Raw genomic sequence first — 23,720 nt, 5'->3', positions numbered from 1 at the left:
ACGTGAGCCCAAAAGTTTGAGGCTACAGTGAGCTACGATTGTACCACTGCATGCCAGCCTGGGCAACAGAGTGAGGCTCTGTCTCAATAAAAAAAATAAAAATAAGTTCAAAATGGATTAAAATCTTAAACATAAGACTTGAAACTGTAAAACTATGAGAAAGAAACTTAGGGGAAATACTCCATGACACTGGTATAGGTAATGATTTTTTGGATATGACCCCAAAAGAACAGGCAACAAAAACAGACAAATGGGATTACATCAAACTAAAAAGCTTTTGTACAGCAAAGGAAACAATCAACAGAGTACAGAGACAACCTACAAAAGAGAAAAAATATTTCCAAACCATATATCTCATAAGCAGTTAATATCCAAAATATTACATAAGGAACTCAAACAACTCAATAGCAAGAAGACAAAAAACCCAATTTAAAAATGAACAAAGGACCTGAATAGACATTTCTCAAAAGAAGACATACAAATGGCCAATAGGTATATTTAAAAATGCTCAACAATACTAATCATCAGAGAAATGCAAATTAAACTACACATGTTAGAATGGCTATTACCAAAAAGACAAAACAAGTGCTGGCAAAGACATGGAGAGAAGGGAACCCTTGCACACTGTTAGTGGGAATGGAAATTAGCACAGCCATTAAGGAAACAGAGGTTCCTTAGAATATTAAAAATAGAACTACCATATGATTCAGCAATTCTGGTTGCTGGGTATACATTCAAAGGAAGTGAAATCAGTTTGTCAAAGTGATCTCTGTACTGCCAGGCTCATTGCAACATTATTCACAACAGCCAAGATACAGAATCAACAGATAAATGATACATAATGTGGCATGTATACACAATGGAATACTATTCAGCCTTTAGGAAAAAAAAGAAGGAAATCATGTCATTTACAACAACATGGTGGATGAACCTAGAGGGCATTATGTTAAGTGAAATAAGCCAGCCACAGAAAGACAAATATTGCATGACCTCACTTAAATGTAGAATCTAAAAAAGTTGAGCTCAGTAGAGAGTAGAATGGCAGTTACCAGTGGCTGGCGGGGCAGGATGGGACACTGGAAAGATGTCAAAGGATACAAAATTTCAGTTGGATGAGAGAAATAAGTTCAGAGCTCTACTGTACAACACAGTGACTTTAGTTAATGATGTATACTTGAAAATCACTAAGAGATAGATTTTAAGTGTTCTCACCACAGAAAATAAGTATGTGAGGTAATACATGTTAGTTACCTCAACTGAGCCATTCCACAATGCATAGATATTTCAAAAATCATGTTATACCTGATAAATATATATAACTTTATTTGTCCATTTAAAAAAAAAATGAAATTTTTAAAAAAGAAAAATCAGTCCAGGCCCAGTGGCTCATACCTGTAATCCCAGCACTTTGGGAGGCTGAGGTGGGTGGATTACTTGAGGTCAGGAGTTCAAGACCAGCCTGGCCAACATGACAAAATCGTGTCTCTACTAAAAATACAAAAATTAGCTGCATGTGGTGGCATGAGCCTGTAATCCCAGCTACGCGGGTGGCTGAGGCAAGAGAATAGCTTGAACCCGGGAGGCAGAGGTTGCAGGAGGCCGAGATCGCGCCACTGCACTCCAGCCTCGGTGACAGAGCAAGACTCTGTCTCAAAAAAAGAAAAGAAAAATCAATCACACACTCTTGGCCAAAAAGACGAGAACAAGAGAACAATGTTAATGGCATAAACCTTTGCCTCTCTCAAAGTGTGGCCAAAGCCACACTGGCATCCCCTGCTTAGAAAGCAGACCATCAATGGGGCCGGGCGCGGTGGCTCATGCCTGTAATCCCAGCACTTTGAGAGGCCAAGGTGGGCAGATCACCTGAGATCAGGAGTTTGAGACCAGCCTGGCCAGTGAAATCCCATCTCTACTAAAAATACAAAAATTAGCTGGGCATGGCAGCACATGCCCGTAGTCCCAGCTACTCGGGAGGCTGAGGCAGGAGAACTGCTTGGGTCTGGGAGGCAGAGGTTGCAGTGAGCCAAGATCGTCCCACTGCACTCCAGCCTGGGCGACAGAGCAAAACTCCGTCTCAAAAAAGAAAGTTGACTGTCAGGCCCCACCGCAGACTTCCTGAATCTGAATCTGCATTTTATCAAGACTCCCCCATGACTCCTAAACACAATGCAGTTTGGCCTAAATGATATCTCCCACCATTCCACTCCACAGGCATATGCCCCAGAGTAAGTGTGAGACGGGTGACATGGATCTGTAATTCCCTTGGTGGCTCTCAGTTCTCACCTGCCTTGCACCTCACTGAGTGAGATCCTAAAGTTTAAAGGGTAATTTGGACTATACACCTAAAACATGACTTCACCTAAAACATGTTCTGTCCTCGTGCTGACCCCCTCAGCTACCAACCTAACAACAGGCTCGATTTAACCAAGGGCTCACATCTTTGCATTAAAAACTGTGAGTGCATTAACAGCACAGACAAGCTCAATAAAGGCTTAGCACCAAGTTGTCGGCCACCAGCACACTGCCACAGGTCAGCCATAACTCAGGCTGCAGGGAGAAAAGAGCTCTTGGGTCACAGAAAGATACACACCGAGTAGTGATGTGGAACATAATGCTCTAAGGTCAAGGTGGCTTTCCTTCAAGTAAACTTGCCATCCAATTCATTAATTCTGCAAAGTTTATAATTCTGTGAGTAAATTTCTATTACCCAGGAGAGTCCTATACCTTAATCACACATTTAGGAAAATCTGGAACATCTGTTGGTGACACCTTACCTGTGCACATCTTCCTAGTTCTTTCCTGTCCAGATACTGAAATATATTGATTGCCAATTCGTAAGGCAGTTGGATATCAAAGAAAGGCACATCATTCATTTCATTCTGAGGGGAAAAAAAGAAAGAAAGGAAAGAAGTTTATAATTTTTAGATATGAAAATAACTCAAATGTACAGGCCCTTTAAATGACCAGAGATATTGTTAGGTGGTAACAAGACAGATGAGGCTGTTTCCCAGGAGGGAGGCATCCGTACTGTTTCACCAGGCAGTCATGGAACTATTTCAGAATCTGCCAGCCATCCTCCATTCTCTGACCCCCACACACCTTCACTCCTTATATTCACTTAGGAAACCCATATGACCATTTCCCATGGTGCTTCACAAAGCAGCAGGGGTGCTATCTTCCAGCCTGGTGTATGGCACAGGAATCACTGTCAAGGTCTGTGGAAAGCCTCCTGACCTCTAAGGAAAGGTGAGCAGCAGGCGGCCAAGAAAGTGAGGCTTGAAATCAAGGAGGCCACCCCTCCTCCCAGGACAACCACCACTACTCTCAACTAGGAAGGGAGTGAGCACACACAGCTAGAGAAAAGCTGCTCTAGGTCACTAAGGGGTTTTCACTGGGAAAAGAACAGGGCTATAAACATGAGCAAAAAGTAAACAAGCAGACACTGCTCTTGATGGAGATGAACGCCACCTCTCCTTGGCCACTGGAGAAGTGCAAGGTTTCCTAATGCTCTCAGGGGCTTACACTGGTTAACCTGAGCGGGCCAGTGCAAACAAAGCAGTTCTTCTTCGGTGTCATTTATTAATGCAGAGAAATCAGAGCTCGCCTGCCTTTGGATAAGCAATTAGAGATGAGGTAACGGGCTTTATTTGAGAGATAAGGCTGTCATTGACGATCCTGGTAGCACAAAGAAATATGAGTGTGAAACAGAAAAAAAGCCAAGTGTATGTATGTACCCCTCTGCCTGTTCCCAATCCACCTGCCAAAGCTCACTTTGGTATGTGCTTCTGCAAAGCTAGGAAAAGCTGCACTCTGTGTCCCAACAGCACTCACTTAATAAAATCCATTTTTAATAAGCTTTGGCTGACATCAGTGACTTATTGCTTACAAGCGAATTGTTAATTCACCACTCAAATACAGCGGTCTTATGTATTGCAAGGCTGCTGTCTCAAAACAAAACAAAAATCACCTCAGTGTTTTTAAGGGAGTCCAAGCACTGATTTAGACCCTACCAAGACTCACAGTAAAGATTTTTCTGGAATGAAGTTTCTGTTCATCTAGGAGTCTCGGGGCTAAAAGACAGCCCAGAGCATAAAAAGGAAATGTGGTATTTAACTGCAAAAACAGTGCAAAGGATGAAGGCCAAAAGGGATCTCTGGAGGAAAAAAAGAGTAAGAGCTGACAGCTCTCTGTGGGCAAAGAGAAGGAACAGAATGTTAAATCAAGAGAGAAATTTTGACCATACAGAAAAAAACAGGAAAAAAAATCTGCAAGTGTAATTAGAAGGCTCAGGGGTGCTTGCCTAAAAAAATAATGGAAAGTCATTGGTTTAATGTCAGGCTCCATCCCCTCCCACAACTAATTGGCTTCACTCATCAAGAAAAAGAGGCATCACTTTCTCTCTCAGCCCAGATACAACTTGAGACTCCTGAAATCAACACTGGAGGGAGTCACTGCTTGCCAAGGAAAGCCACACTCACGATGAAACTTTCATTTGCAATCGTGGTCTTCCTCCTGCTTTCTTTTTTGGATTATTTTGACATTGTGGAGAGGCCTACTTTACCTACTTGGTAAAGAAACAAGAGAAAAATGTTCCTTATCCTCCTACAACCAGAACAAAGGCAAGGAAAAGCCCGCATTCATTGAAACTGAAGTCTCATTTAGCCTTTCACTGTTAGAGACTTGCCAGGCATTGCTTTCTTCAATTGGTCCCACTTAAGACTCACTAGGAACTGGTGTCTGGACTTGACGCTATTCTGATGAGGCAAAGGACATCATCATCTTTGTTTTTAGCTGTTCTAAGTGCAGAAAAGTCACACCTCTGGTAACAGGAGCCTTCCGTCTTTTGCCTACTCAGTTGGCCTGGCCTCCATCCTCATCATGGAAGACAATGCCCGTATCTTGGCATCACCCTAGCCCTGCCACCAGTATCCTTGATCCCAACCACCATAATCCCTGGGATGCAACCCAGCATGGAGGTTCAGAGCAAAGATTCAAACTGATACACCTGTTCGGTCACCTTACCAACAAGCCACTAGGCTAAGTGCATCTGTGCTTTGTCATCTGCAAAAGAGATATAACCACTCTATGAAATAGGTATGCTATTAAGAATAAAAATGAGACCTCATGCTGGTCTCACTGTTAATGCATGCATTATGATGGTTCTTGATCATTTACAAGTTCTGAAGGGCAACCACTGTTTCAAAGCATTGAATTGTAATTTTGTAAACGACATTACACAGCCAAACTTTTTTTAAAAAAAAAGTCACTGTGCTCTCAGAATTATGATCTAAACTCCAAAAGAGATCAAGTCCCAGACTTTCATGTAGATGACCTTCTGTGTTGGTAACCACTGGAAAATGGCAGGGAAAAAAAAGAAACCAATATACTAACGGAAGGTCCACATCTTAAGAAATATGTAGACTCCTCCAAGGTGAGGAGACCAAATGCTCAAGTTTCATGCTGCACACTTAGAGTAATTCTGGCAAGATATTCTATCAATGGTCCTTGCCATAGATACTGCAGTGGGTCACTCAGATCCCGCTTCCGGTCCCACTCATTCCCCTAGATGAAAATGCTGCCTGCTGTTGACTCACAGCTGAGAACCTTCCTAGGCAATGCCTTTGGCCAAACAAGCTGCCTCACCCAGGTTGCATCCCCTCCCACCCCCCTAAGGCAGCCTGTATCCAATGACTAGTCCATGGCTGGGTACAAAGGCCTGGCCCCCTTGCTCAGTTCAGGACCTCTCTGAAAGGAAAACCCACTAAACCACCTACATGCAAATCTCCATTTCAGAATCTATTTTTTGAAAAGTTCAATTTTTTTTTTTTTTAACCAAAGCGATAGACATGACCCATGATAGTCCTGTGTTCAATATATTCCCAAGGTTTCTTAAGCACACCTCCAGAGACATTAGTCTAGGTAAGCTACTTCCTCTCCCCTACTTGAGGAGGATACTAGAATGCAGGTAAATGAGTGGCATCACTCCACCAGACAAACCAGAGTAAATTCAAGGTTTAGTAACTAATTCATCAACTTCAGTTTGTTATTATTGGAAATATCATTTGAGAAACACCTTACGAGAGAGAGAGTTGTGAGCATATTCGGCCCTGTGGTTGAAAACACACCTCTTTTATTAGTGTGCATGATCTGACAAGGATATGAAGCCACATCCTGGACAAAAGCTGTGGTCTAGTAACCACATAAATCCTACTACTGTCGGGCAGCAGAATGTCTTAGGCACTCTGATTGGGTACTTCCTGCAGTTCATAAATGTAGGTTAAAAACACTACTTGCTACTAGTGTGCAGAGAAATACCTTGTTATCTAAAACACACTATCAGACAGAGGTTGGTTAATGGATATAAAAGTGCAGCTAGACAGGAGGAATGAGTTCTGGTTCTCTGTGGCACTACAGGTTGACTATAATTCACAACAATTTATTGTATATTTTCAAATAGCTAGAAGAACAGATTTTGAATGTTTACAACACAAATAATAAATGTTTTAGGTGATGGATACATTAATTACCCTGATTTGGTCAATATACATTGTATACATATATGACACTGTGCCCCATAAATATGTACAATTATAATATGTCCATTAAAAATAAATAAATAAATAAAAGATGCTATCAGTCTTCCACCTAGACTACTGTGAAGCACATAGCCATCCAAAAAGTTATGGGCCACATTAACTCAACTCTACACTGACTTAAAAACATGAAAATGGACAACACTGACTTAAAAACATGAAAATGGACAACCTGGCATTTCAGAAACAAAGATATTCCAAGAAGAAGGAAAAGGAATTAAAGACATTAGAAATATTAAAATAGAGAAATCTGGTCAAACTATAAAAATATCAACATGGCTACAATATTTAGAGAAAGTAATTTTGGGCCGGGTGCAGTGGCTCACGCCTGTAATCCCAGCACTTTGGGAGGCCGAGGCAGGCGGATCACGAGGTCAGGAGATGGAGATCATCCTGGCTAACATGGTGAAACCCCGTCTCTAATAAAAAAAATTAGCTGGGCCTGGTGGCGGGTGCCTGTAGTCCCAGTTACTCAGGAGGCTGAAGTAGAAGAATGGTGTGAACTTGGGAGGCGGAGCTTGCAGTGAGCCGAGATCGCGCCACTGCACTCCAGCCCGGGCAACAGAGCAAGACTCCGTCTCAAAATAAATAAATAAATTAATTAATTAAATAAAAATACAAAAATTAGCCGGGTGTGGTGGCAGGCGCCTGTAGTCCCAGCTACTCGGGAGGCTGAGCCAGGAGAATGGCGTGAACCCAGCAGGCAGAGCTTACAGTGAGCCGAGATCGCGCCACTGCACTCCAGCCTGGGCGACAGAGCGAGCAAGACTCTGTCTCAAAACAAAAAAAAAAAGAAAATAATTTTGCAGTAGTTGAATAGCTCTCAGCAATGTGAGACTGGTCAAATTTATTCTATAGGAGACCAATAAATTCAAAATATTAGTATTCCTTCAATGTTAAGGAAAAGTATCTGTTTGATAACATACAACCTTGCTTTTAATTCTTTGACAATGTCTCAGATATCGATTCTCTACCACTACTGGGGACTTTCGTCCTGTATTACACATCAAAATCACCTGTGGAATTAAAAAAAAAAAAAAATGCCAAGGGCCCTACCAAGACCTACTGCCCCGAATTTCCAGGGTTAGGGCTCAAGCACCTCCTTTTCTTTTGAGACAGCGTCTCGCTCTGTCGCCCAGTCTGGAGTGCAGTGGCACGATCCTGGCTCAATGAAACCTCTGCCTCCCAGGTTCAAGCGATTCTCATGCCCCAGCCTCCCAAGTAGCTGAGATTACAGGCACACATCACCACATCTAGCTAATTTTTGTATTTTTTAGTAGAGACAGGGTTTTGTCATGTTGGCCAGGCTAGTCTCGAACTCTCGGCCTCCACCTGCCTTGGCCTCTCAGAGTGCTGGGATTACAGGCATGAGCCACTGCACCCGGCCTCAAGCACCTCTTTCTCAGGCGATCCTCATGCACACTAAAAGTTGAGAACACAACCCTACATCATAGGCAGATATAAAAATCTATCCATCCCCTTTTTCCTAGTCAAGGAAAAAAAAACACACACACACACTCAAAGGGGTCATATTACTTATTTAATTTAAAGTCAGTGAATACAAGATTTTCCCAAAGTCTACTGGACTTACTCCAAAAACACTGAGAGAAATTGCAAAGAGATCCATCCCCAGGGAGGCTGATTTGTATTCCTATGTGCTAATGTAAGACTAATTCTGTAAATGGATTGGTTTTGTGCCTTACTGTTAGAAATTTAATCTGTCTTCTCTTGTTTAATACAAGAACAGATAATTACTAAGAGCCAAAGCAGTAAAAAGTGAAGAAACTGACTTAAGGTTTTTGTTCCCAATGTACATCTCCAGGGCAAAGAGAACATGAAAGATCTCTCTGGGTGGTGGTTTAAGAAACTGAGAAAAGCACCTTGAGTTCAAAGAAGAGATTTGCAATAACATTTTTACTAAATCTATGACTGAAAGGAAAATGGTTTCTTTAGGCGTTTATCTCAACTTTCCACGTACTGCAAAAGCTGAGTGGAGTAGACCCACACAATCTCAATCAGAAGAAATAGATGAGTTTCAGTTTCACCTGTGTCTTCTTTGAGAAGAAAAAAACTGGTTGGCTGGGGGAAAAAGGTCTGAAAGGCAGTCGAGATAAATAAGCATCCATTTATAATCCACAATTTGTCTCGAAATATATATTCTTATATACAAAAAGAAAAAAAGTCAGAAATAGGCCAGGCACAGTGGCTCATATCTGTAATCCCAACACTTTGGGTAATTGAGATAGACAGATCATTAGGGGCCAGGAGTTCAAGACCAGCCCAGGTAACATAGTGAGACACTGTCTCTAGAAAAAATAAAAATAAATGAGCCAGGTGTGGTGGCATGCACCTGTAGTTCCAGCTACTTAGGAGGCTGAGGTGGGAGGACAGCTTGAGTATGGGAGGTCAAGGCTACAGAGCCATGATCACACCACTGCACTCCAGCCTAGGCAAAAGCGAGAGAGAGCCTGTCTTTAAAAAAAAAAAAAGTCAGAAATACACCAAAATGTTAACAATGGTAGCCTCTAAGCAATTATATTACTAAAGATTTTTATTTTCTTCTATTCTTCTGAATTTCCTAAATATTTCTACAGTGAGCACATGATATTTTCACAGACGCAGAAAAGCAACACATTTTTAAAGTAAGGTAACTTATGTTCAAAATACTATCTAAATTCAGGGCCACACCAGGTGCTAGGGGGAGGGAGGTGCTGTTAGCAAGTATATAAGAAATGATCTACACTCAAAGAGCTAAAATCTTTTATACAGGTAAGTCATTGTCACATAAAATGAAATATAGGAGACTACAACAGGCAATATAGATCGTCCCCTAAAGTACTCCAAAGTTCATTAGTAAGCCAGCTATATAGAAGTCGGAAAACATTTCTCCAAACAAACAATGCTACAAAGAGCGGCTAAGCTCCCAAGCAGTCCACAAAAAAACAATTTGTCTCAACATTTAACCTAATCCCCATGCCTAGCTATGAGGAAGAGCAAAAGGTATTCAATAAATATTTGTTGATCACATGTGCGGGTGATATAAATGAACTATAATACTACAGAATCTAACCAGCTCAGTGCATTGCACACAGTAGATGCACAATAAATGTCCATGGAATTTGATTTATCCTTTTTTTACGAGAATAGGCTTTCCAGCTTCAAGACATATTCTCACTCTCCTGGGGACTCTGGCAAGGAAAGAAGGTAGAAGATGCCAATCTAAAGAAGGGCAAGTGCTGGGGGAAATCCCAGGAGGCTGGGTGTGGTGGTGAAGGAGGGTGGTGTGAAGCAAAATGGGCTGGGCCTCTGCTTTGAGCCCCCTTTTAGTCTAAACTGGGATCTGAGCTTTAGGACATGGCGAGGAGAGAAGACAGGAAGAGGAGAAGCTTCAGGTCCCAGAGGGGTACCACAGTGGGTGTGGTTTTTGAAACCACAGTGGGGTTTGTGAAAAGAGTAAAGATGTTCACATTAAGGGTCCCAAACACTGCAGGCACATTCCCACCATCAGGATTGGCTATAGAATTTGGGGGGCCTGTTGGTCAAAAATGATTAAGATCATTACAAATGATCAAGGCAACAGAGCATTAAACTAAGTGCGGGTCCTGGTCACCACAGAACCTTTGCACTTGCCCGTCTTGGCCTAGAATCCCCTCCCCCAGATCTCTGTATGTTCACTCCTCACCTCCTTTAGGTTCTCCATGAAATGTGACCTTCCCAGAAAGACCCTGTTGGACAGCACTATTTAAAATTACAGCCCCTCCCCTGGCAGATACACTCTATCCTGTCTGCTTATTTCTTCTCCAGAACATTTATTTATTACCTGACAATTATTTGTCCATTGTCTAACTCCCTCTTCCCCAGAATGTAAGTTACACAAGGGCACAGGCTTTTTTCTGCCTTGTTCAATGCTATATTCTCAGTGCCTGGAACAGTGGCTGGTACCAAGAAGACACTTAATAAATATTTGTGGGATATGAATGAAACCCAAGCTGCTTCAAGCAGCAGACCCTTCCAACAAAGACCGCATGTAAGTCACAAGTTGTTCTCGTATACACAGGCATCATTTCAAAAGGTTCGTAAGTAGAGGCCTGCTAATTCACCAATAACATGAAAAAATGAACAGCATTGAGGATAAGAACTTTTTAGTTGGGGGAAAGGGAGAAATTTGGGCTGGAGAAATCACGGAAGAATTAACACAGGAGACAGAACTCAAGCTGAGCTTTAAAAGGCAGGCAAAGAACAGGAAAGAGGAAAGGAAGTTATTCCAGTTAAGTCAATTCATGAGTACACATTTGGTTTGGTTTGCTGTCTCACTGCATATTAGCCAGAAGAAAAGTGTTCACATTAGGGAGCTTACTTATTTGTGTTTAACTTAAAAACAGAAGAAGGTTAAGCCATTAAATCTATCTTGTTGGCAACACAGATGCAGGATCTGACAGGTTAAATATTGACATGGTGAGTGATAAATATTGGCCAGCAGTATTAAAACTTTCAGCAGACCTAAAACTCCATATCTTAACCTGGAAGGATGCTTTGAATGTTCAAGGGTTCTAACAATCATAGAGCCTTTATAAAGTCGCTGTCAGAAGCAGCAATTTCGCCCACATTATTTCAACTCAACAAACATAGATAGGGCCCCTACTGTACTAGTAAGGCAGGTGGAGTTAGAATAGTAAGGCAACAGATCCTGCCCTCCAGGGATTCACAAGAGGCAGAAGCTAAGGGCTTATGGGTGATAAGCTTCAGTAAAGAGGAAGTAAAATAGCATAGCAAACTCTGAGTACTAACGATAATGGCACCAGCTTACATTTATTGGGCCCTTACTGTACTCCAGGCTCAGTGCTAAGTTCCATGCCTATTTCATTGCCTCTTCACGAGATAGGTACTAACATCATCATCATTTGACAGCTAAGGCAGGGGAAATTAACTTGCCCAAGGCAAACTGGTAACAGCAGAGCCCGAATCTGAACTCAGGTCTGCTTGACTGCAGAGCCCAGCCCCATAGCCAAGACTGTCCTGACTCCATTAATGTCATTCTTTTAGTTAAAAGAAACAACACTTTAGGCTCTCTGAGGACAAGGAGCCATTCTGTTTACTGCTGATTCCCCAGCACTGAGTTGATCAATGAATATATGCTGGATGAACAGAAAACACAGTCGTCCCCCCTTATCCACGGTTTTGCTTTCCATAGCATCAGTTACTTACAGTACAGTATTATGAGAGCCCACATTCATATAACATTATAGTATACTGTTGTAATTGTTCTATTTTGTTGTTGCTGTTAATCTCTTACTGTGCCTTGTTTATAAACTTTATCATTGCTCTGTGTATATAGGAAAAAAAACATGGCATATATAGGGTTCAGTACTATCTGCATTTTCAAGCACCCACCGGGGGTCTTGAAATGTATCTCCAGTGGATAAGGTGGGACTACTGTATTCTCAGTTAGTGCTGCGTCACACACCCACCTAAAGTGGGTATCAGTTATTGCTGTTTTTTCCTGCCCAACATCCACTTCCTCTCTTTAGGAAACCATCCCACTCCCACTCTTAGTCAACACAATTTAGGCAGAGCTGACCTCACCTTCATCTTCAGGAATGGGCAATGGATTCGAGTCTGGACAATTTGAATCAGTGATTGGCTGAAAGGTGGACACATGACCCAGTTTGCAGCAATAGGAATTTAGGTTCATGACTTGCAGCTCTCTTTCCCTTGAGTTGCTAAGCAGATAGAAGACTAGAGTTGCTGGTAGCCATTTTTCCCCAAGAGGAAAGCCTGTCTGTGAATAAAGCCAACAAAAGGAAAGCAGGATTAAGAGAAGGCAAATCCTACTTACCTTAGGTAAGCACCCAGAACAAACACTACCACCTGGAATTTTCAGTTACAGGAATCAATAGATTCCAGTTTGGGTTTTTAAGCCAGTTTGGGTTGGGTGCTTGTTGCCTGCAGCCCAGAGTCCTGATACACCACCTAAATAAAAATGGAGCCCAAGCAAGTTGGTATCACAGCCACTCCACTGAAGAAAGCAGCACACTTGCAATTATACTCAGGTATATCCACTATCTCCAAGAAGCCTGAGTTTATGAACAGAGGAGAAGAGAAGACAACAGAGAAAGTGCCTACTGCCTCTGAAATTCTGACCAGGGATGTGTTCTTTCGCTAGTTTACTTATACTAAGAACTCTATCAGGTGCCAATTGAGGTATTTCCAACTCATCACCTAAAAAGAGATGGCTGCTAAGTGCTATTACTAAAAGCTTCATAAAACATGAGGCTTGGGAGGAGTCCTGCGTTGGTTTTTTTTTGTTTTTTGTTTTTTGAGGTGGAGTCTTGCTCTGTCACCCAGGGTGGAGTGCAGTGGCGCGATCTCGGCTCACTGCAACCTCTGCTTCCCGGGTTCAAGCAATTCTCCTGCCTCAGCCTCCCCCGTAGCTGGGACTACAGGCACGTGCCACCACGCCCGGCTAATTATTGTATTTTTTAGTAGAGACAGGGTTTCACCGTCTTAGCCAGGATGGTCTTGATCTCCTGACCTGGTGATCCGTCCACCTCGGCCTCCCAAAGTGCTGGGATTACAGGCATAAGCCACCACGCCCAGCTGAGTCCTGCGTTTTCATGTCAGCTTTGCTTGCCCATCAGAGGTTCTGGCCTATACCAGCCAGATGACACTCCAAGGCAGCACTGCTCACCTACCCATCCAAAGGCAACTTCACTTTTGATTGCTCACTTATTAGTTGTTCTCTCTCTAGTGATGGATACTGAAGACTCTGAAGTGGAGGAGACTGCACCAGAAATACAACAGGGTGCACTAATGAAAGTGCCAAAGGTTGGAGAAGAAACGGGGGCAGGGAGGAAGTGTAAGAAGGTATTATTTTATTTCCAGATTTTATTTCCCATTCATGTCAACTGGATCAGCTTCTGTTAAAGATTCTAGGGAGTCTCAAATGGAACTAACTCTTCCTTTCAGGAGCCACCCATGGATCAAGCAAGGATTCTTGGGAAGGCACAAGGCAAAGATGATAAAATGGTTACCCAAGGCAGATCTAGCCCACTGACAGGTTTTGTTTAACCTGCAATGTTAGCACCTAAAATCTTATTAATTTTTATTAGTTACCAACAATTTAAAATTGGAAGAGCTTTTGAGGTAGACTGACATAGTGATGGCCCCAAATTTGTTCATGTCTCTCTGTATCCAAGCACTTGGGTAAATCCACACTGACTCTGGACTTGGCCACATGAGAATAACAAATATGACCTATGCAGACTTCAAAAGCACCATTGCATCTGGCCATTGGGGCTCGCCCTCTTGCTGCTCTTGTAACTCTGAGAATGCCCACTTGGGGCTAAGCTAAGCTGCTGTATGATGACTCATAACCCAGATACACACCTCTTTCTCTCTCTCTCACACACACACACACACACGCACAATTAGCCAACCCCTAGAAGCAGAGCAGCCTAGGTGACCACAGCTAACCTCAGACACACGAGTGAGCTCACCCATGCCCAGCCCAAGCTGCCACCCTGCAAAATGGTGAGCTAAATCGTGGTTGTTTTAAGCCAACGTTTTGGATGGTGTTTTTTAAGTGAGACAGAATCTATTTTGCCCAGGCTGGTCTCAAACTCCTGGGCTAAGGTGATCCTCCTGCCTCAACTCCCCCAGCAGCTGGGAGTACAGGCATGTGCCACCATGCCCAGCTTGGATGGTTTTCTCATGCAGAAAAAACTGAAGGAGTCCACATAAAAATACATATTCCCAATTAAAAAAAAAATCTAAAGACCTTACAACACTGGGACCACATTCCTACAGGGCAACAACCAGCTAATGTGGGCAGTGGCTATTACCCTGACCCCAGCCATGGTATGTATTTCCCAATGTGTCTTTATCATCTTGCCCATGCTGGGGTCAAGTTCTGCTGTCATGTCATCTCAGTTGGGTGTTGATTTATCGTAAAGAAGAAAGTGAAATACTATATTCCACATACACAAGTTACTAACAAAAGTGAGAAAACCAGTACAACTACTTTGGAAAACTGTCAGTATCTACCAAGGCTAATCTATGCATACCTTATGACTCACCAATTCCACTCCCAAATGAATACTCAGGAAAAATGTGGACACATTTTTCAGAAGATGTACAAAACATTTATGGTGGCACTATTTCTGAGAGTCCCAAACTGGCTATCAACAAACTAGCAATAATTCCCATCAACAGTAGATAAGATGTGGCATATTCATAGGGATCAGTCTCACAGATAATACCATACACGAGAACTCAAAGACACATGAGTATGTGCTGTTTGACTCCACTTAATATACAGTTCAAAAACAGACAAACTAAATGTGGTGTTAGAAGTCAGGTGAGGCCAGGCATGCAGGCTCACACCTGTAGTTCCAGCACTTTGGGAGGCCGAGGCGGGCAGATCACATGAGGCCAGGAGTTCAAAACCAGCCTGGCCAACATAGTGAAACCCCATCTCTACCAAAAATACAAAAATTAGCAGGCCGTGGTGGTGCATGCCTGTAGTCACAGCTACTAAGGAGGCTGAGGCACAAGAATCACTTGAACCCGGGAAGCGGGGGTTGCAGTGAGCCAAGATCATGCCACCGCACTCCAGCCTAGGTTACAGGGTAAGACTCTATCTCCCAAAAAAAAAAAAAGTAGTCAGGTGAGTGGTTACCCTTGGGTGGAAGGGAACACAGGGCAGGGGAGGTGGTTCTGACATGCTGGTGATGCTGCCGTGTGACCTGGCTGCTGCTTACATGGATGTGTACACTTGAAAATTCATCAAGCTGTGTATTTAGGCCCTTGTAAAGGTCAATACATAGTTTGAGCTTAAAAACTTTTAAAAGTGGGAAAACAAGACCAAGATGGCCATGTTTAAAGACAATTCCTACATGTTTAATTGTGACAAAAAGAACAGCTGCCACTATGAAACAAATTATAAAGCTATGACCAGAACACATAAAAAACACCTGATGAGCTGGGAGAAAGGACCTAATGTGCAACACCCAGCCTACCTCACTCACGTGCATTACCTGCCTTAGCCCTGTGGGCTCTGGGGCTTGCAACCACTGACACAGGAATCCAAGCCTTTTCCATAAACCTTGTCATCATTTATCAGCCTGGAGAGAAGGAGTAGGTTTATTATCTAAAAATCAGTTACTTTCCTAATGCTCATCTACACATTAGTTGAAAATAGCCACTGGAGAGAGTTGTTGGGAGAAATGAAGACGATAATGTCTCTAAACCCTTAAGACAGTACCAAGGAGACAGTTTATGCACACAATGAATTATAACTTTATTTATAGCAGTGTTACTAATGATTGCAAAGTCTTTTTTTCATTTTTTATTTTTTGAGATGGAATTTTGCTCTTGTTGCCCAGACTGGAGTGCAATGGCACGATCTCGGCTCACCACAACCTCCGCCTCCTGGGTTCAAGAGATTCTCCTGCCTCAGCCTCCTGAGTAGCTGGGATTGTAGGCACCCACCACCATGCCTGGCTAATTTTGTATTTTTAGTAGAGACAGAGTTTCTCCTTGTTGGTTAGGCTGGTCTCGAACTCCTGACCTCAGGTGATCTGCCCACCTCAGCCTCCCAAAGTGCTGGGATTACAGGTGTGAGCCACCAGGCCCAGCCTTTTTTTTTTTTTTTGAGACAGGGTTTCGCTCTGTCACCTAGGCCGGAGTGCAGTGGTGTGATCCCGGCTCACTGCACCCTCGACCTCCTGGCCTCAATCAATCCTCCCATATCAGCCTCCCAAGTAGTGAGGACTACAGGAACATGCCACCACGCTGGCCAATTTTTGTAGAGATGGGGTTTCTCTACGTTGCCCAGGTTGGTTTTGAGCTCCTGAGCTCAAGAGATCCATCCACCCACCTCAGCCTCCCAAAGTGCTAGGATTACAGGCATGAGCCACCTTGCCCAGCCACAAAGTTTGTTTTTTGCCTGCTTTTGACAAGGTCTTCCTGTGTCACCCAGGCTGGAGTGCAGTGGTGCAATCATGGCTCGCTGCAGCCTCAGCCTCCTGGGTTCAAGCGATCCTCCCACCTCAGCCTCCCAAGTAGCTAGAACTAAAGGGGTGCACCACCACACCTAGCTAAATTTTTTAAATTTTTTGTAGAACCAGGGTTTCACTATGTTGCCCAGGCTGGTCTTGAACTCCTGGGCTCAAGCAATCCTCCTGGCTTGGCCTCCAAAGTGGTGGGATTACAGGTGTGTACCACCACACCTGGCCTACAAAGTCCTCTTTAAAATTAGAGGTGCCCCAAAAGTTGTATGCTACTCATAGGGAACCTAGTAGTACCTAATGTGGTGATTCTGAAGGGGGCAGAGGAGACCAGGGAAATGAATTCCAGGAAGACAGGGAAGGCCTTTTCCAACAACATGAAACAGATTCGGATGTACCCTCCAGATTCTCCAGTATGCAGGTCCCTTCTATTTTCAGAATACAACAGACCCTTGAACAACATGGGTTTGAACCGCGTGGGTCCACTTGTATGCAGGTTTTTTCCATAAACGTTGCATCGAATGTGCCTGCCTCTCCTTGCACCTCTGCCACCACTATGACAGCAAGACCAATCCCTCCTTCATAGCAGCAGCAGCAGCCTACCCAGCATGAAGGCAGTGAGAATGATGGCCTTTGTGATGAGCCACTTTCACTTAATGAATAGTAAATACATTTTCTCTTATAATTTTCTTAATGACACTTTCTCCTCTAGCTTACTTTATTATAATGCTACAGTATATAACACACAGAAGATACAAAATATGTGTTAACTGACTTATCTATAAGGCTTCTGGTCAACAGTAGGCTATTCGTAGTTAAGTTTTGGGAGAGTCAAAAGTTATACACAGATTTTTGACTGCAAGGAGGTCAGTTCTCCTAACCCCCCACGTTGTTCAAAGGTCAACTGTACTTGATTTGCTTCTTTACTATTTTTGGCATCAATGCCTATACCTCTAAGGTGTTACAAATGGAAAGCCTTGAGAATCAGGACCTTAAACCAAAGGAGGCTATACAGTAGAGTATAATGTCTTAAACTTGCCTGATCATGCCAGACATCAGATTTCAGGGCCCCTTCCCTGGTGATGGAGTTAGCAGGTCTGGGGAGGGCCCAGAACCTATATTATAACCAAGCCTCAAGTGATTCTTACGCCAACACAAGTTCACGTGGTGAAACTTGGAGTTGAAAAGACCTGGATCCAAATTCAATCCCCAGAATCTATCAGCGGGGTAATGCTGGGCAAGTCACAGAGAATCTCTGAGTTTCTTCATTTGTAAAAGGAGAGTTAAAATCTACCTCACAGGATTGTTATATTCGAATTAGGGCAGAGCACAGGACTAAACACTTGGTAAAAACTCAAATAGTAGCTATTAATGCTATTTGAGTAAACTACATATTACATAAAATAATAGGCCATTATTTCTTGAAACAGCTTGCCACTTAAAAGAATTATTCTCGGCCGGGCGCGGTGGCTCACGCCTGTAATCCCAGCACTTAGGGAGACCGAGGCGTGCGGATCACGAGGTCAGGAGATCGAGACCATCCTGGCTAACACGGTGAAACCCATCTCTACTAAAAATACAAAAAGAAATTAGCCGGGCGTGGTGGTGGGCGCCTGTTAGTCCCAGCTACTGGGGAGGCTGAGGCAGGAGAATGGCGTGAACCTGGGAGGGGGAACTTGCAGTGAGCCGAGATCGCGCCACTGCAACTCCAGCCTGGGCGACAGAGCGAGCGAGACTCCGTCTCAAAAAAAAAAAAAAAAAAAAAAAAAAAAAGAATGATTCTCAATTGGGAGTATCACTTGGGCCCAGGAGTTTGAGACCAGACTGGGCAATACAGGGAGACCTTGTCTCTACCCAAAAATTTAAAAAATTAGCTGAGTGTGGTGGCGCATGCGTGTAGTCCCAGCTACGCGGGATGCTGAGGGAAGAGGATGGCTTGAGCCAGGCAGTTTGAGGCTGCAGTGGGCCGGGAGAGCAACAGTACACTCTAGCCTGGGCAACAGAGCAAGACCCTGTCTCAGAAAAGAAAGAAAGAAAAAAAAAACAGAAAAAAAAAAAAGTGGGTTCCCAATTGGAAAGCTGTAGGGACTTCCTTTGGGCCTAATTTAAATCAAACCATTAGAACCTGGAGCCTTGTCCTCTTAACCTGGGAGCCACGGATGCATTTCAGGTGTTCTTGATTTTCCCAACTTTCTGAAGAGGATTATTTTTAACGGACACAGGGTCCCCAGCTTCCTCCAGATTCTCCAAGGTATCCACGCCCCACAAAAAGATAAGAAACTCTATCCTAATGAAAGTGCCCAAGAGATTCTTCCTCCTCTTCTTCCTTTTTTTTCTGAGATAATTTTTTTGAATACGTGCACGGTTACAAAAATTAAATAGTGCAAACAGTATACAAAGGTAAAATTACTTCCTATCCATTACCTGGGTCCTCCTTTTCAAAGGAAACCTTTGTTCAAAGTTTAGGTAGCCTTCAAGAGCAGGATTTCTCAACCCCACACTTACTGATATTTTGGCCTGGATAATTTTTTTGTGCGTGGTGTCCTGTACACTGTAGGATGTTCAGGAGCATCTCTGGCCTCTACCCACTGGATGCCCAGTAACATGCACACATACACACCCCGATGAGGCACCCCAAAATGTCTGCAGACACTGCCACATCTGGGGGAACAAAATCGCCCTGGTTGAGAAGTGCTGCTTCCAGAAAGACCCCTATGCAAGCACAAACATTGGTGTTTGTGCGTCTACTCATTTTCTCGGGCAACTAGTGGCACACAGTTACTCTCCAAATCACTGCAGGGGTTTGTCCTGGGGGCGGGGGCCGGCGCAGGCATGGGCGGGAGGGGAGGCGACGGCCACTCACCAGGTCGCGGATGAGCTGGTCCACCAGCTGCTCCCCGCCCCCGGCGCCCTCGCGGGCCAGAGAACGTGAGCGGCTCGCTACGTCCTGCCCCTCGGCCCGAGTCGCCCGCGCCGCCGGGGGCCTCCCCGCGCCCTCCAGGAGACCCTGGGCCAGCGCCGGGTCCCCCGAGGCCTGTTCGCCGCGCCCGGAGCCCACCTCCGGCCGCCGAGCCCGCCTCTCGGCAGCCTCGGGCCGTCGCCGCTTCTTCGGCGCCTGGGCCTGCGCCAGCTCCTCCTGCCAGCGCCGACGGAACTCATCCAGGCTGTAGTCGTCCATATTCGCCGCTCCCGGCGCTCCACGTTCTCCTCTGTTCCACCGGGTGCCACGAGACAGTCCCTCCCAGGGAAGTGTCCGCCGCGGCCGGAAGCCGCTGCCGCCGCCGCTCTAGGGTTCCGGGTGGGCGTCCACGCCCGCGCTGCCCCTGTACGCACGTGGTGGTCCGGCTTGTGGCTTGTGGCGCCCAAGGCGGAGGTTTACGCAGCTGTCCCTCAGCCCTTCAGCTCTGCTGCCTATCAGTTTTGCTAAGCTCTGACTTTGCGCCAAGCATTGTTCCTTCATTCAACAAACATTCATTCAGCAACTACTATATGCCAGGCACCAAGAATTCAGCATTTAAATCTGTAAAACAAAACAAAAACTCTGACGTCTTGGAGCATGCGTTTAAGTAGGGAGACTTTAAACAAAGAAATATGAACATTTAAATCAGTGATAGGTATTAGGAAGAAAACAAAATAAGGTAAGGTAAGGGGAGTAAGGATTGATAGTGAAAGTCTGTTTAAGATGTTATTTAAATTAAAATCTAAAAGAGAATCAACAGGTGGATAAAGAAACTGATATATGCATATTGTGGAATACTACTCAGCCATAAAAAAGGAATGAATTCATGGCATTCGTAGCAACCTGGATGGGATTGGAGACTATTATTCTAAGTGAAGTAACTCAGGAATGGAAAACCAAACATCGTATGTTCTCACATAAAAGTGGGAGCTAAGCTACGAGGATGCAAAAGCATAAGAATGACTTATGGGACTTTGGAACAGGGGAGGGGGACGAGGGGAGGGTGGGAAGGTGGGGAGGGATAAAAGACTATAACTTGGGTTCAGTGTATACTGCTCGGGTGATGCGTGCACCAAAATCTCACAAATCACCACTAAAGAACTTACTCATGTAACCAAATACCACCTGTTCCCAATAACCTGTGGAAATAAAAAAAATTTTTTTTAAACCTGAAAGAGAAACCAGCCAAGGGAAGGTCAGATCTTAGGAGAGAGATTTCCGGAAGGAAATCCAAGGGCTTTAAGATGGGAAAGAAAATGACATACGATGGCGTTCCACTTAAAAATGTTTTCTTTGCACCTGATATTCCCTCAGCAGGGAATTTTTCCCCCCACCTTGACTTGGTTAACTCCTACACATCTTTCATATCTCAACTCACATTTCACTTAATCTTCCAGCCTCCACTCAAGAAACATCAGGTATCCCTGTTACTCATTCTCACAGCATCCTGTACTTCTCATCATAATACATAACACAATTTGTAATTTTATTTTTATGTATATATATATCCCTTCCCTTCTAGATTGGCAACTCTTAGCTTTGAGACTGGTGATTAATACATGCTCAATAAATGGTTTTTTGTTTGTTTGTTTGGTTTGTTTTGTTTTTGAGACGGAGTCTCGCTCTGTTGCCCAGGCTGGAGTGCAGTGGCGCTATCTCGGCTCGCTGGAAGCTCCGCCTCCCGGGTTCACGCCATTCTCCTGCCTCAGCCTCCTGAGTAGCTAGGACTACAGGCGCCCGCCACCACACCTGGCTAATTTTTTGTATTTTTAGTAGAGATAGGGTTTCACCATGTTGGCCAGACTAGTCTTGAACTCCTGACCTCAAGTGATCCACCCACCTCAGCCTCCCAAAGTGCTGGGGTTACAGGTGTGAGCCACCACTCCAGGCTCAAAGATGCTCTTGCAATTAACTGTCCCTTATTCCTTGTCTAACTCTTCTTAGTCCCTCAGGCCTCTTCTCTAGAATCACTTCTGTAAATAAACTAGCTGCCTACAAACCCAGGGCTCAGGCTTGCTTACTGTGGGAAACCAGGCTTGGACAACCTTCACTGTAGAAAATTGGAGTATATGGTTGGGCGTATATTCACACCACCACACTCCAGCCTGGGCGACAGTGCGAGACTCTGTCTCAAAAAAACAAAAAAAAGAAAGAGCATCTCTGAGTTGGTCCTACTGTGGCAATTTAGGCTCATTCCATTAGCACCTTCTAAGGAGCCTTAGAACACAGCTCAGAATTGCCCTCCCAAGAGATAAGAGCCAGAAGAGGAAAGCTTTTGTCCAGTGACTCTCATCCCCTACTAGAGAAAGGCTAAGCCAAGGAGCTTTAACAACCTCCCACTTCTAGATTGGGTATAAGTAAACGGATTATCATGGATGTTCCGTACCAAGGCAGCAGAGATGCTCTGGGGCAAAAAGCAGGAGGTACACTGTGCAGCTAACAGGAACGACTGTCGGGTTACACGTGCACAAAGCCAGTTGCTACAGCAGTGACTAAGGTAAAAGATGAGTCAAGTGATGCAAGATGGAACATAAGCATCCAATACAAGTAAGCATTCTCTTTTTTTTCCGTAAAGGTTTTGTTATACACAGAAGGGGAAGAAGTCTCAGTTCTTCTTGGCAGCCATTCACTTCCTGGAGGTCAAGACATTGCCCAGCTCCTCTCACTTCTTATGGTGCAGATGTGTGTCCCCGCTCTCTTCTTGATGAACTTGAGGGTCCACTTTTTCTTGGAGACCTTGAACAATTCCAAGGTGCATCACTTATATAGAACAAAGCCACACACCTCTCACATCATGTCCCACACGAACTTTCTGTGCTTGGTGGGGTGCCTGCGGTGGCAGCAGCGGCCGTGCTTGCTCACATTCTTGGTCCTCACCTTGTGGCCCTCACTGAGACCCACAGACATGGGAGACCACAGAACCATGGCTGCTGCTCATCAGTGGCTGCTGCCAATAAATATTATTGTAATAAAAATAAAAACGAGCTAATTTTTCCCCATTCCGCTAGCATCCCATTCATCCCATGTGCCTTCCATGTGAAATCCAAAGGTCATACTTACTTTGATTATCTACTTGCAAGTCAAAAGCCAAATATCACTTTTCTGGTATCTCTAGATTTTATGGACCGTCTAACACTTAAAACAGAAAGCAAACTGGAATTAAAAAAAAATGGGGTCTCGCTCTGTCACTCAGGCTGGAATGCAGTGGCATGATCGTAGCTCACTGCAGCCTCGAACTCCTGGGCTCAAGTGATCCTCCTGCCTCAGCCTCCCAAGTAGCTGGAACTACAGGAGCATGCCACTATCTCAGACTAATGTTTAAGTTTTTAGTAGAGATGAAGTTGGTCAAATGGTTGGTCTTGAACTCCTGGCCTCAAGCGATCCTCCCACCTCGGGGGATTACAGGCGTAAGCCCCCAAGCCCAGGCTCAAACTGGAAAATTTTAGACACCCAATTTTCCAGGCTCAAACTGGAAAATTTTAAACACCCAAGCTGGTCAAGATCAATTTTAAACACCCAAGCTGGTCAAGATCACCCAAGCTGGTCAAGATCAATGTTTCCTGTTGCCCCTTTAAAAGAACTTTTACAGGGACAGTGCAGGCAGGCTAATGGGACCATTAGTCACCCAGAGAAAATGAAAGAGAGAGAGAGAGAGAAGCATGCTAAGAAGAAGGAAAATATTGTCTTTTTTTTAGTATTGCCTACCATTCACTGACTATATTTATGTTGATTTTATATCTTTCCAGTAGTAAATTCCTGGACCTCCATTTCCTCAAATGAAAAGTAAAGATAGAAATATCTTTCTTTCAGAATAACTGTAAGGCTGATAAAATGCCTATAAAACTCTTAGCATCCATAAAACATAATGTAGGCTTTTAATAAATGATGTCTATGATCCATATTAATACAGTCTTGGCAGATAGAGATTGCATCTAACCTGTGCTCTGTAAGTCTTGTATTCCACAGGGCCCCACCTTTTATCACATTGAGGGTATACTTTGCAAGCTCAATCTGTTAAAGTTCTTTGTTTGCAAGCAACAGACGCCAAGTCTTTCTACCTTAAGAAAAAGGGAATTAAACTCAGAGGATGGCTCACCAAGTTAAACAAAAAGAGGAATAACCAGACCCTTGGAATGCCAAGAACCAGATCAGATTTAGGGA

The 23,720-nt window shown here is 44.0% G+C and overlaps 1 protein-coding gene across 6 annotated transcripts in view; it reads right to left on the bottom strand.

Annotated features, from left to right (window-relative positions):
- FBXW8 (F-box and WD repeat domain containing 8) overlaps positions 1 to 19,882 on the bottom strand; it is a 118,209-nt gene extending 98,327 nt beyond the window's left edge. Inside the window, exons 1-3 of one of the 6 annotated variants that reach the window (XM_063786074.1) lie at positions 19,464 to 19,487; positions 12,177 to 12,372; positions 2,775 to 2,879 (exon numbers count right to left, since the gene is read on the bottom strand). In XM_063786074.1, the coding sequence (XP_063642144.1) occupies positions 2,775 to 2,879; positions 12,177 to 12,251 (180 nt within the window). In that variant the 5' untranslated portion in view covers positions 12,252 to 12,372; positions 19,464 to 19,487. Of the gene's footprint in view, positions 1 to 2,774; positions 2,880 to 12,176; positions 12,373 to 15,628; positions 15,716 to 19,463 lie in introns of those variants that run through there. The other 5 variants (XM_016924324.4, XM_003313954.6, XM_509407.8 and 2 more) reach the window with 5 other exon arrangements.
- Between the last annotated feature and the right edge of the window lie 3,838 nt (positions 19,883 to 23,720).

The sequence above is a fragment of the Pan troglodytes genome, chromosome 10 (genome assembly GCF_028858775.2).
Source record: "Pan troglodytes isolate AG18354 chromosome 10, NHGRI_mPanTro3-v2.0_pri, whole genome shotgun sequence".
Classification (NCBI taxonomy): Eukaryota; Metazoa; Chordata; class Mammalia; order Primates; family Hominidae; genus Pan; species Pan troglodytes.
Note: the sequence above shows the minus strand (reverse complement) of the source record. Positions and strands in the feature narration are given on the sequence as shown.